This window comes from Schistocerca piceifrons, chromosome 2 (genome assembly GCF_021461385.2).
Source record: "Schistocerca piceifrons isolate TAMUIC-IGC-003096 chromosome 2, iqSchPice1.1, whole genome shotgun sequence".
NCBI lineage: Eukaryota > Metazoa > Arthropoda > Insecta > Orthoptera > Acrididae > Schistocerca > Schistocerca piceifrons.
This window is the reverse complement of record NC_060139.1, coordinates 658716266-658729432: the sequence shown is the minus strand read 5'-3', so window position 1 is coordinate 658729432 and position 13167 is coordinate 658716266. Positions and strand designations below refer to the sequence as shown.

The window sequence follows — 13167 nt, the reverse complement described above, 5'->3', positions numbered from 1 at the left end:
GATTTCAGTATTGAGCTATTTCGTGTTGTAAGTTGTATGTTATGAAAGTACACCATTTTAAGGCAACGCTATATTGAAGATTCAACAAAAACGTATTCTGCGTAGGTTCTATTATAATTAAATGTTACTTAATAACGTATTGGGTATTACAGCCTTCAGAAGAGCGTAAGATAAAATACAAAATCGTTCACAGCAGCTTAGATGGTAATGGTACCACATTACGAACCATTGGGTGCATCCTGCTGTATCCAGATGTTTTTTTCACTTTGTATCTTCTAAGAGGTTGTAGGACTCTCTTATTAAGTTACCAGAAATAATTTCCGTAATATTTGATGTTATGTACGAGAGTCGTTTTTAAAGTAAGAACCGATTTCTAATGAAGAAAACTTTATTTATGAAAGTAAGTTGTGTCACAATCTACAATATGTAATTTTTTCACTTTTTAACAAAGTCACCATGAATATCTAAACACTTGTCAAGTCGTGACATTAATTTTTAGATCCCAGCAGCAAAGAAGTTTGCCGCCTGACCTTTAAACCCGTTACTAACAGTTTCTTTCAACATGTCACCATTTTCCAAGTGCTTCTCGCCAAGAAATTCCTTCAGTTTTGGAAACAGATGAAAGTCTGATGGTGCTAAGTCAGGGCTGTATGGTGGATGATCCAGTAATTCCCAACGAAACTTGTCCAGCTGTGTGTTTGTTCCAGCCACAGCATTGTCATGAAGCAGAACGACGCCGCTAGAGAGCAGTCCCCGCCGGCGATTCTGAGTAGCGTGCCAAAGGTTTAATAACGTTTCACAGAACCTCTCAGCTTTTATTGTCACTCCTCGTGGCAAAAAGCGTAACAGAACAATGCCTTTCCGGTCCCCAAAACCGTGGCCAAGATATTCCATGTTGAACGTTCTTGTTTCAATTTTCGTGTTTCGTCTGAGAGTCTGAATGATGCCATTCACCGGACTGACGTTTATTCTCTGGAGTGTAGTGCGCGATTCACTGTTTCAACACCAGTCACAATGTGACTCAAGAACTCCTCACCATCCTTGTGATAGCTCTCCGAAACAGACAAAGAACGTGCCGTTTGCTGTGTTTTGTGTTCTTCTGTCAACATTTTCGGCGCCCATCTCGCTCACTTTTTTTTTTTTTTTTTTTTTTTTTTATGGAGCTTGTCAGTAACAACGTGAAAAACTACTGAACTTGCGGAAATTTCTGATGCAGCTCGTCAATAGTGAAGCGCCTGTTTTGGCGAATTGCCTCATCAACTTTTTGTGTCAAGTCTTCATTCATGACAGAAGGCCATCCAGATCGTTCTTCATCATGAACATTTGTCCTCCCTCCATTACAGAACCTACACCATTTACACACATTTCCATCATTCATTACACCTGCACCATAAACTTCAACAAGCTGCCGGTGAGTTTCAGCAGGACAAAGTTGTTTTGCATTTAAGAACCCTATAACAGAGCGCACTTCACAATTGTCAGGATTACTAATTGATATGGCACCAAACGAAGGAGTATAACCATACAACTAACACCGGCAGAGACGTGAAATATAATGGCGGTGTAGTGAGACACTGGCCACTGTGAACGGACGTCATGTGACAGGATGCATGGACACGATGTGCTATCGGTTCTTACTTTAACTCTTTCACGTACAACTAATTTGACCAAAAAACAGCTCTAGAAGTAGACGACTTACTTTTATTGTCAAAAATTCATACAAGCAACATATTTATAATAGAATGAACATAATTATTACCATTCTACACAAAAATTCAATTTTTATAATCATTGTGGTTCATTTTTTGTACCACCGTGCATCAAGATGCATGATAGTCTTGGAAGCATGTCTTCCTTTTCCATAAGCATAGAGGAACCTTACACACTACACATCCTGTCGGTGCGAATTTGTTGTTTCTTGGAACTACATGCTGCGCGTCTCCTCCTTGTAGATCTTTCTGGCTGATGAGATGAACTTTCAAGACGCACAGATTTCGGAACATTGGGTTTCTTCTTGTTGAACTGGAGATGGCTGCTCAGACTTCACTTTTTACCTCTTGAAGCTACCAAGGCAGGTGCCACTAAATCCCTTGCGATTTCTCTTCTGAAGTCCTTCTGAGTCATCTTAGGCAACTTCATTTCTTTATGGATGTTGAAAGCATTCACCACGGTGGCATCAATAAAGTACCAAAATATTCTGTGCCACCACTTTCTGTCAGTTTCATATACGCCCTTCAGCTGGTCAAATTTATCTACACAATTCATGTTGGCATTGTAATCAGAGAGAGCAATGAGGCAAGAAACATTTATTTCATTTCCATCTTTTTCCTTTCTTGTAACCTCTGTTGCTTGAGTTGGATCATGGAAATTTGAAAGCAGATGGACGGATCTCTTATCTTTCCACTTCATCACACTAAGGCCTGTATTGCTAGTAGCCCAAACATAGTCACCCCTTTTCATTTCCCTGTCACTTTTCAGCATAGGTAAAAATTTTCTACTTGGATTCACTGTACCACAGGCATGTATTTTGTTTTCTTTCAAATCTCGAAGGAGATCTGGGCTACTGAAATAATTATCAAAGTAAACTCTGTGATCCTTACCTTTAATATTTTCAGTGAAGTCTTTCACAACTCTTTCTCCCAATTTCTTTTCCACAGCATTATCTTTCTTTCCTGTGTAAATATCCAGTTTCCATGCATAGCCAGATTTGTCTGCTAGTACCCACACATTGTAGCTTCTCTTGATAGGCTTCTTTGGCAAGTACTGTTTTATAGAAAATCTTCCTTTAAATTTAATCATTGATTCGTCCACTGCCATACATTCATTTGGATTAAGTGCTTTCTGAAAGTTATGTGAAATTCTTTCTAGGAAAGGACGCAACTTATAAAGTTTATCATAGTTGGTGTCCCCTCGTTGTGGCATTTTACTATTGTCATTCAAATGTAAGTTGGTGAGAAACCATTCGAAACGCCTCCTTGACATCGGCTGACTCACATAACTATCATGTAGATCAGCACCTGAACTCCAGTAGTCTCTGTAACTAGGAAGTGGTTTTATGCCCATCAAGATATTTATCTCTAAGAAAGTTTTATGTTGGCACATAAGGTTTACCAGTAGTCAGAGATGACTGTTGTGCATATAAGTTCATCTGAAACAAAAATAAATCCAAAATATCATCTGAAAGCAGAACTCCAAATAACTGATATGGTGATGGTGTGCCTAACTCCACAATAAAAACATTGGGACCACACTGGGAAGTAAATGCAGGGGCATCAGCAGGGCATTCAGTTTTGCTCCACTTATGTTCAGTCTTCGACTGATGATCAGCAATCTCAGATGGAGTCTGATGCACTGTGATGGTTTGACTTAGCTCAGTCTCTGATGACCTAATCACTGAACCGGTAGCTGGGCACTCATCCTCAGAATCATTTGACGTATCAAAATCAGACAGAATAGTTTTGGATGTAGTTGGTTCCAGACAATAATAACTGTCATTGGTGTCATCACTGTCCCCACTATCGAACGATATGTCAGATTGAATATCCTCTTCAAGGGCTTTCAAAATTTCAGACTCAGTCAACTTTCCCTGACCCCTCATTATTACTGAAAAGTAAAGAGTAGGATTTACCTATGTTTGAATTAGACTGACTGTTGTGGTACAGTGGTAATATTTAGAACCGATGAATAATTAGCTAAATTTTAATAATGTCTCATAGAAAGAGTCTGAACAACACAAAAAACTACAATAAACAAATGTACTTACATATTCCAATAGAAATTTCGTTGGAAACTTCTGTTAGCAGGTAACAAATAACAACGTTGCACAAACAATGCCTCCACAGTGTACTTGAGCGCACCTGACGTAGAAATATGAAGTACTGGTGCTGCTACAAGAACCCAGTAACAACTGCCATCTGGTGCACACATCTAAGAACTACAAAGAACATGCCCTGCTAGTAGTTCAAGTGATCTACCACGAGAATGCGCTGTTCTACGCATCCAAATTGGTGGTACAAATAATGTACCACCGTACAACCTCGGTGCAACATAAGGTGGTACACAAATTGTACCACCAGACTTGAAAGAGTTAAAACTGACACTCGTAAATGTACGTGTACTTTCTGTCGGGAATGAGTTTCTTCATTTTTGTGACGTTTTATAAGCTGATGTCCTGATAGGACATGTATATTTCATTTTTTTCTTATTATACATTCGAGTTATTATTCATGTATGCTACTGACAAGCATAAGGACAAGTGGGGAAATATATCTTCTAATAGATCTAATGTAGGAATTTTATACACATCCATTTTCGTAAACAAACTTTGTGGCTTACAAAGGAAATAAAGCCGATAACTGCTGCTGGACAGTGCTGAGAGCGCAAAATCACATTAATCAGTTTGTCCCTTGTGCCGACGGCGTTGTCTCACATGACGTTGGATTTTCTGTCCGCCATCACATTAGCGTTAGCTGCATCGCCCTGTGTGACAGCAGCTGAAATACAGTAGAACTTATTTTGTGTTTCAAGTGATGAAATGTCTCCTCAACGTGAAAGAGCAGGAAGTGATGTCATGAAACTCGTGGACCTCCATGTCCACATTAGCACACATGTCCTATGTGACGACGGCTTTACTGTACAGAAGGGAGTAAAGTATGCTGCTATAAAGACTTTTAATGCACTGCCTAATTATATTAAATGTACAAATGAAAATGAAACGCTGTTCAAAGGTACGTTAAAAAAAATACCTGCTTTACCATCCCCTGTACTCCTTAGATGAATTCTTTTCCAGAAATAATGCACTCCCTTAATATTAGATGTATTTAGTCTCTTAGTTATTAGATGGATGATACAATATTATGTTAATGTTATAGTTATAATTTTATAGTGTGAATTGCTATACTAGTTAAATGACAGCTTGTAAATGAGAAAAAGTGATACTTATTAATATCTATATCATTGTATTATATTACTATTCTGTACCATTAATTGTATTTGTACAATTGTATTGACATGTTCCACACCCATGCGAATCACTCGCATGTACGGATCCATGGAATACGCATACCAAATAAATAAATAAAAGTCTCTCGACTTTTATCGATACAGCTGCATTCATCAGCCACTGCTCCGAGAGTCTCAGAGGGTGAACGATTAATACTTGTGTCAGATCATGGGTGCACACTGGCTAAGAGGTCATTTACAAATAACACTCTTTGCTACAAATTAATTACCACCGAAATGAAACGTAGCGTTAAACAATGGCGACTATAATCTCAGGCCTATTCGCATTGCAGATGGTGCTCCAAGCGCTCCAGTGGCCACTTCGGGAACTACAAATTCTGAGTCTTTGACAGCTCACGTGTCTTTGACATTTACTGAAGCGTGTAGCAAAGCGTCCCAAACGCGTCAAAGCAGTTACATTTGAGAAAACATGAATGGACCATATCTGTTACGTGTGGCAGAAGCCCAGCAACAAACGCGAACTACATAATTAGTGTTTCTCAGTGCCTGGAATATAAAAATCCACCGATTCACTTGCGCAGATTGCCCTTTGACCCTGTGCATAAGAAGAAACAGACTTGGTCGTAAGAACGGAGATGAAATTGACTCAATATACACTCCTGGAAATGGAAAAAAGAACACATTGACAACGGTGTGTCAGACCCACCATACTTGCTCCGGACACTGCGAGAGGGCTGTACAAGCAATGATCACACGCACGGCACAGCGGACACACCAGGAACCGCGGTGTTGGCCGTCGAATGGCGCTAGCTGCGCAGCATTTGTGCACCGCCGCCGTCAGTGTCAGCCAGTTTGCCGTGGCATACGGAGTTCCATCGCAGTCTTTAACACTGGTAGCATGCCGCGACAGCGTGGACGTGAACCGTATGTGCAGTTGACGGACTTTGAGCGAGGGCGTATAGTGGGCATGCGGGAGGCCGGGTGGACGTACCGCCGAATTGCTCAACACGTGGGGCGTGAGGTCTCCACAGTACATCGATGTTGTCGCCAGTGGTCGGCGGAAGGTGCACGTGCCCGTCGACCTGGGACCGGACCGCAGCGACGCACTGATGCACGCCAAGACCGTAGGATCCTACGCAGTGCCGTAGGGGACCGCACCGCCACTTCCCAGCAAATTAGGGACACTGTTGCTCCTGGGGTATCGGCGAGGACCATTCGCAACCGTCTCCATGAAGCTGGGCTACGGTCCCGCACGCCGTTAGGCCGTCTTCCGCTCACGCCCCAACATCGTGCAGCCCGCCTCCAGTGGTGTCGCGACAGGCGTGAATGGAGGGACGAATGGAGACGTGTCGTCTTCAGCGATGAGAGTCGCTTCTGCCTTGGTGCCAATGATGGTCGTACGCGTGTTTGGCGCCGTGCAGGTGAGCGCCACAATCAGGACCGCATACGACCGAGGCACACAGGGCCAACACCCGGCATCATGGTGTGGGGAGCGATCTCCTACACTGGCCGTACACGACTGGTGATCGTCGAGGGGACACTGCATAGTGCACGGTACATCCAAACCGTCATCGAACCCATCGTTCCACCATTCCTACACCGGCAAGGGAACTTGCTGTTCCAACAGGACAATGCACGTCCGCATGTATCCCGTGCCACCCAACGTGCTCTAGAAGGTGTAAGTCAACTACCATGGCCAGAAAGATCTCCGGATCTGTCCCCCATTGAGCATGTTTGGGACTGGATGAAGCGTCGTCTCACGCGGTCTGCACGCCCAGCACGAACGCTGGTCCGACTGAGGCGCCAGGTGGAAATGGCATGGCAAGCCGTTCCACAGGACTACATCCAGCATCTCTACGATCGTCTCCATGGGAGAATAGCAGCCTGCATTGCTGCGAAAGGTGGATATACACTGTACTAGTGCCGACATTGTGCATGCTCTGTTGCCTGTGTCTATGTACCTGTGGTTCTGTCAGTGTGATCATGTGATGTATCTGACCCCAGGAATGTGTCAATAAAGTTTCCCCTTCCTGGGACAATGAATTCACGGTGTTCTTATTTCAATTTCCAGGAGTGTATGTCTGTTTCCAGCAGTCACTTCAGGATTAGGTTTGAGATTATTTTTAGTGTCAAGTGGACCAGTACATTAACTGTGAAATTACAGTTGGTAGATACAGTAAAACCATACACAGCTGATCTTGTCCATAATGTTTACATTTTTGCTTTAAGTTTCAATCCTTAACCATGCAACGTAAACACTCGCAAATACTTGAAACATTTATTTTCCTGCGTACTACAGGTGCTTACGTTTCCCACAGTTTATTTACAACAGTATCGCTATATATCACAGCATCAGCACTGAAACTCAAATGCAATCAGGATGCTATTTTTAAAATCTATGTTAAATGCAGTCACCAACTCGCTTCCCAGTCATGGTTCATTAATGTCAGTTCATATGATACACTACCAGTTGCCCTTCCAAACCGAGCCCCATCCTAAACATCATTATCTTACCCTTCACTGCCCAAGAATATTTGAGGAGCCTCTCTTGCAGACATCGTGATGTCAGTGCAATACTATTCTCTCAGCAAGAGCGCACTTAGCCAGGAGCTCCTGGCTTAGCTGGTGAGTTTTAATGATGAGGGTTATTTACAACATCTTTATAAAAACTAATATTTGGAGGACTTGCTTTACCTGTAACACTGGTAGAACAGTCTTGGGGTCTCTCACCCAACTCAAAACTATTTCGGCCTCTGACTGTGGGCGATTCCGGCGGGAAAGACTCTTAAGTCTTGGAACCGTTTTGTCACTAACATCACTGATCTCTTCTTGGGAAGAGGCAAAATTCAGTGACAGGAGCAGGGTCAAATCTTCTCATGGCGGAGTCCTTATTTCCTCCCACCCTTGTTTAGTGTCAGTACATGTGAGGATTTCTATTTCTGAATCCGAGTTTCTGCAAAATCATTAAAGACATATCATTTACACTTGCCGTGAATCCCTATTGAGAGTAAATAAATAACAGATAATCGCTGTCGTTGCAGACTTGCAGCAATGGCTTTTATATGCGCCTGCAGGGCACGTACAGCTGCCCTCTTTAATACGTTGATCCAAATAATAATTTTTATAGTCATTGGCTCTTTCGAATGTTAATACTCCGGACGACAGCTGCTTCAATTTGCTCCTCGTTGCCGCTACGACTCTTCACGCATAAGTTCGGAATATCAACCACAGCAAGCGTTCCTTCTTGAAAAGGACGAAGCAAACCCTGCTGAGCGTGAAATGTGCGCTCCAGTTCTAGGTAGGGAACCAGTTCACTCTTTAAACTACACTTTTGAACTAAGAGATTAGAAAGGCCGAAATGCACAACATGTGGAATACTCCTGACGCCAACCTTTCCTTAACCATTCCGACCCCGGAGTTCGTGTTCCGCGTGACGGCAGGTTGACCACTAATGCCGTCTGTTTGATTGGCGAGTTGGGCACATCATTCGATCGCCAAAGTCAGCATGGAGAAGAATTAACATATTAGCAGCTCGAATTTCAGCGACCTCTACCGATTCAGTTCTAGGGAGACGAGAAGCAGAGAAAATCAAGATGCACAGTATTGGGACTGAAGATACGAACTGCACTGAAGAAAGCTTATCCATCTTAAGCGGAAACAATTACAAATCGCATTTCATTTCGTTTGTTAAGACACATACTATTTAAAAGCGGAAGTAGTTTTTTGACAAAAAACAGCTTAATGTTTGTAATTCGTCTATAATTTTTGGAACTTATTGTAAAAAATATTCCGATTTTTCTGTAATTACCACATCTCTAAAATTTATTCTCCTCACATAAACTGCCTCAGACAAACCTTGATAAACAGACTGGATGTCTAGTTTGCAAAATCGTGTTACCCTGCAGTGCCTTCGAGAATTTCTGTTATGCCTCGGCAGGGAGTGCAACCGATTCGACTCCCGTGTTTTGGATGCTTCTGCGCACCAATACACTCGTTTTTTGTCAATGGGTGGCCTGGGTTTAATTGAATTAGATTGGAAATGTCGCTTTCCTACTGTTAACTTTACACATTACTGTAAGTGATGGTGGGCGACTTACTATTGAAATTAGTAATTTGCGGATTTTACTACACAACATTTATTTCGTTGAACCCAAGAGCGTTGATATTAAGACACCCCTAAAGAACACTTCAAGCAAACGGTGTGGCGTTACACAATAACTGTACGTATGACACGACTATCAGCTCTGCTTGTACGGCACTGCTTGCAATGGGCCACTATCAGCTTTGAACGTTACTGCCTCCAAGCACGGTCGCTGCACAACATTCACAATTTTACTCTCTGCTGCCTGCGCATAATCGATCCAAAGATCGCACGGAAAGGGTATTGCGCCCTTACATCACGGACTGTTTTTTGATGACTTACCTTCTCACTGCTATCACTTCTCCGTGTTCTTAATGCTTTTCACTGATTTTCTTAGACTTTGCCGACGGGGAGACGGATACATTCACGTTGGTCCTCAGTCGCCTTGTCTCAGACTGATGCTAGGCAACGGCGTGGGTGCTGGAGAGAGTCCTGTATTGTTAAAAACTGCGTCATGTCGCGTTACGTTTATTTAATGGAAGAGGACACGCGGAAAATAATCACCATGAAACTAAGGAGACTGTCCAGCGGGGTCATACACGGTCCGGTCACGTTAAGGTGACCATTGTCTATGTTCGACGTCAACGTGCAATAACTACTGACATACAAAAGGTGGTACCACTAGCAGAGGAGGGTATATAAACCGTGTCGGGGAGACACGGTAAAACAGTGCAGTCGTTGTTATCGTTATGCGGAAATGGACGTATTTATATGGCGTCCAAAAGGGCGTTATTATTGCCTTTCGGGCCAAGGGTGGAAGCATTTCCGAAGTACCATGGCGCTATCCAAACCCAGCGGTGAGATAACTGTGATACACGAGGGCCGTTTGAAAAGTCCGTGCAAAAATAAAAATTACTTACGTGTCTGGGGTAAACCTTTTGTATTTTTTCGACATAGTCTCCTTTTAGACTTATACACTTCGTCCAACGCTGTTCTAATTTGTTGATCCCTTCCGAATAATAGAAATTATCCAAGTCTGCGAAATAGCTATTAGTTGATGCAATCACTTCCTCATTTGAATAAAATCTGTGTCCTGCCAGCCATTTATTCAATTTGGGGAACGAACAGTAGTCTGAGGGAGCCAAGTCTGGAGAATAGGGGGGATGTGAAACGAGTTGGAATCCTATTTCCATTAATTTTGCGACCACAACTGCTGAGGTGTGTACTGGTGCATTGTCGTGATGTTTTTTTGAGGTCCAATCGCCGGCGTTTTTCTTGCAGCTCGGTTTTCAAACGGTCCAATAACCTGTAATAGTTTTAACCTTTTCCGAACAGTCGATGACGAGTATCCCTGGCTAATCCCAAAAGACAGTCGCCATAACCTTTCCAGCTGAAGGAAGCCTTTTTTGGTGCAGATTCTCCCTTAGTAACTCATTGTTTAGACTGTTGCTTGGTCTTAGGAGTATACTAATCTATCCAAGTTTCATCCACAGTGGCGAAACGACGCTCAAAGTCCTGCGGATTCTTCCTGAATAGCTGCAAACAATCCTTGCAATACTTCACACGATTCCGTTTTCGGTCAAGCGTGAGCAATCGCGGAGCCCATCTTGCGGATAGCTTTCTCATGTCCAAATGTTTATGCAAAATATTATGTTCCCATTCATTCCAGATGTCGACAGCACTAGCAATCTCACACACCTTAACTCTCCTGTCATCCATCACCATATCATGGATTTTATCAATGATTTGTGCAGTCATAACCTCCACAGGGCGTCCAGAACGTTCAGCATCACTTGTGGGCATATGGGCACTGCGAAAATTCTGAAACGACTTATAAACAGTTCTAATCGAAGGTGCAGAGCCACTGTAATGTTTATCAAGCTTCTCTTTAGTCTCCTGAGGCGTTTTACCTATCATAAAGTAACGTTTAATCACCACACGAAATTCTTTTTCGTCCATTTTTGACAATCACTCGACTTCCTTGATTCACACGAATGCCAAACACAAAGAAATAGACCAATATGGGTGAAACTTGGTGTGCGTTCTTTCCAAAGATGCTACTAACTAAACATGAGCTCGATACACGCCGTTGGTGCCATCTCTCGGACTTTGCACAGACTTTTCGAATGCCCCTCGTACCACGGCACAATGTCACAATGGATCAACACAAGTATTCGTCTGTCCTTGGAGACGATGTCCACCACTACACGTAGTTCGTTCTTCCTCTGCACGGTGGCATCTACCAGCAGGACAGTGCAATGAGTCACCAGCTCGCAGTGTATGTACGTGGTCCGAAGGACACCAGTATGAGTTGACCGTACTCCCTTATCCACCAAACTCACCGGATGTAAATCTGATCGAGAATCTGTGAGACCACCTCGATCGGGCTATTCGCATCATGGATCCTCAGCTGAGAAACGTAGCGCAGGTGGCCGCGACACTGGACTTGGCATAGCTCCACGCCCCTGTCGGCACCTTCCATGACGTTACGGACTCTCTCCCTGTACATCTCGTAGCAGCCCGCGCTGCAACACGTGATCAGGCTTCTGACAGGTGGTCACGTTAATTTGACTGGACTGTGTGGTTGGAGCGTAACTTGACTAGGACGACTGCGGAAATAGCCTCATGGATAAGTTGCCACAAAGAAAAGGAGAAATTAAAATGGGAAGCAAAAGTGGAAAATTTAATAAAATCGAATCGCTATGTTAAAATAACGAAATATTGTTTTGGAAATCATTCTGAAGTAAACACACACGAATCATTTAGCTCATTAACCTAGGGCAAAGATCAGTCTGCATCACGGTGCGAACATCAGTTAATTGAGTAGAACGAAAGATGCAGGACGTAAGTATTTCTGGGGAACCTAGCGTTCCCGACTGAGCTTGTCTTAACGACGTGGGCTACATGGATTGAAACCATCGATTTTTATAATGCAAAATTTCAAGTCCTGAAACTGTCATTAATTCGTTTCCGAGAGGCACAAAATGCTTTCACTGAATCTGACATCGAAATGCCCTGGCGTACATCTTTAGAAACTTCGGCATCCTTGCCAGCAGTACTACAGAATTAGATTTATCAGGTTGCCTTAGAAGAAATCGTTAGAAATGGTTGAGAATCTTAAATACACGCTGACTGACATATAGGCGATATTGGGCAGAGGGTAGTGAATAAGTTTAACGCTGCTTAGGTGAAATCCAGACTACTCGACTTTCGCTGCTACCAGTAAATTCCTCAGCGGGGGAGAAGAATCCCCAGAGGGCGTCTCGTCAGGAATGTTTCAGCCTCTAAAATTTTCTCAATCAGCGTCCTGCGATGTGGAGAGATCGTTTTTCCGCTACAAAAGCATTTTTTTTCCTGATCGGTGACAATGGATGACTGCAGAAAATTTTGGGAAGTGCCTGGTTGTTCACTGCACTAAAAAATGACTGTTAAGGGAAGGTGTCCTAGTAATTTAAGTAAAAATGGACATTTTAGCAAACAAATGTGACCGAAAATAATTTTATCTTATTAGTGCATTATAGACTGTGAAAATAAGAAATATATAATGTAAAATCTATCTTCTTAATGTTCTTTTCCTGTTGCTGGTAAGGTTAAGAAAGTATTAAGATACTATAATAGGCTATGGTGTAATTCATACTGTTTAATTTCAGGATATTGCAAGCATTCATACATAGCTTACCCATTTCCATTAGATAAATATGTACATTGTCATATGTCTGTTGATATTACATAAAAACGCTGGTTCTAATAATTAGCTTCTCAGTTACGTGTATTGATACCTTCGTTAACTGGAAAGTGATCCTCGTCTACCTACTGATTACGTAACAGCCAGTCAGCGTTAGTTCCATCTGAACCAACAAGAACATGATTTTATGTAACGGGCAGAGGATAGGAGGCCGGGAGAATATTCATTGTGTGTCAAAAAAATTATAGTTAATAACAATCAATTCCCGTGTGGGGTTGTTGGTACCCGCATCGGGCGCCTCCCCGGGTGGCGGATGGGGGAAAGCTTCCTAGATATAGGTGGTACTGGGGAAATGAAATACCCAGGGCGGACCAAAAACCAATAAACCCAGTGGTGTCTGTTCAGCATCTGGCGGCCAGTGGCCAGCGTCTGTTCCTCT

General features: G+C 42.8%; 1 protein-coding gene and 1 pseudogene across 1 annotated transcript; both read right to left on the bottom strand.

The window, feature by feature from the left end:
- Window positions 1–2043: 2043 nt before the first annotated feature.
- On the bottom strand, window positions 2044–2922 carry LOC124775713 (piggyBac transposable element-derived protein 4-like). Its single transcript, XM_047250539.1, has one exon. It carries the CDS (start codon window positions 2920–2922, stop codon window positions 2044–2046), a length of 879 nt encoding a protein of 292 aa, XP_047106495.1.
- Window positions 2923–7193: 4271 nt separating this feature from the next.
- On the bottom strand, window positions 7194–12726 carry LOC124775712 (annotated as a pseudogene).
- Between the last annotated feature and the right edge of the window lie 441 nt (window positions 12727–13167).

Coding starts and splice junctions, on each gene's coding strand:
- LOC124775713 (XM_047250539.1), bottom strand. CDS start 2,922: ATGCCACAACGAGGGGACACCAACTATGATAAACTTTATAAGTTGCGT.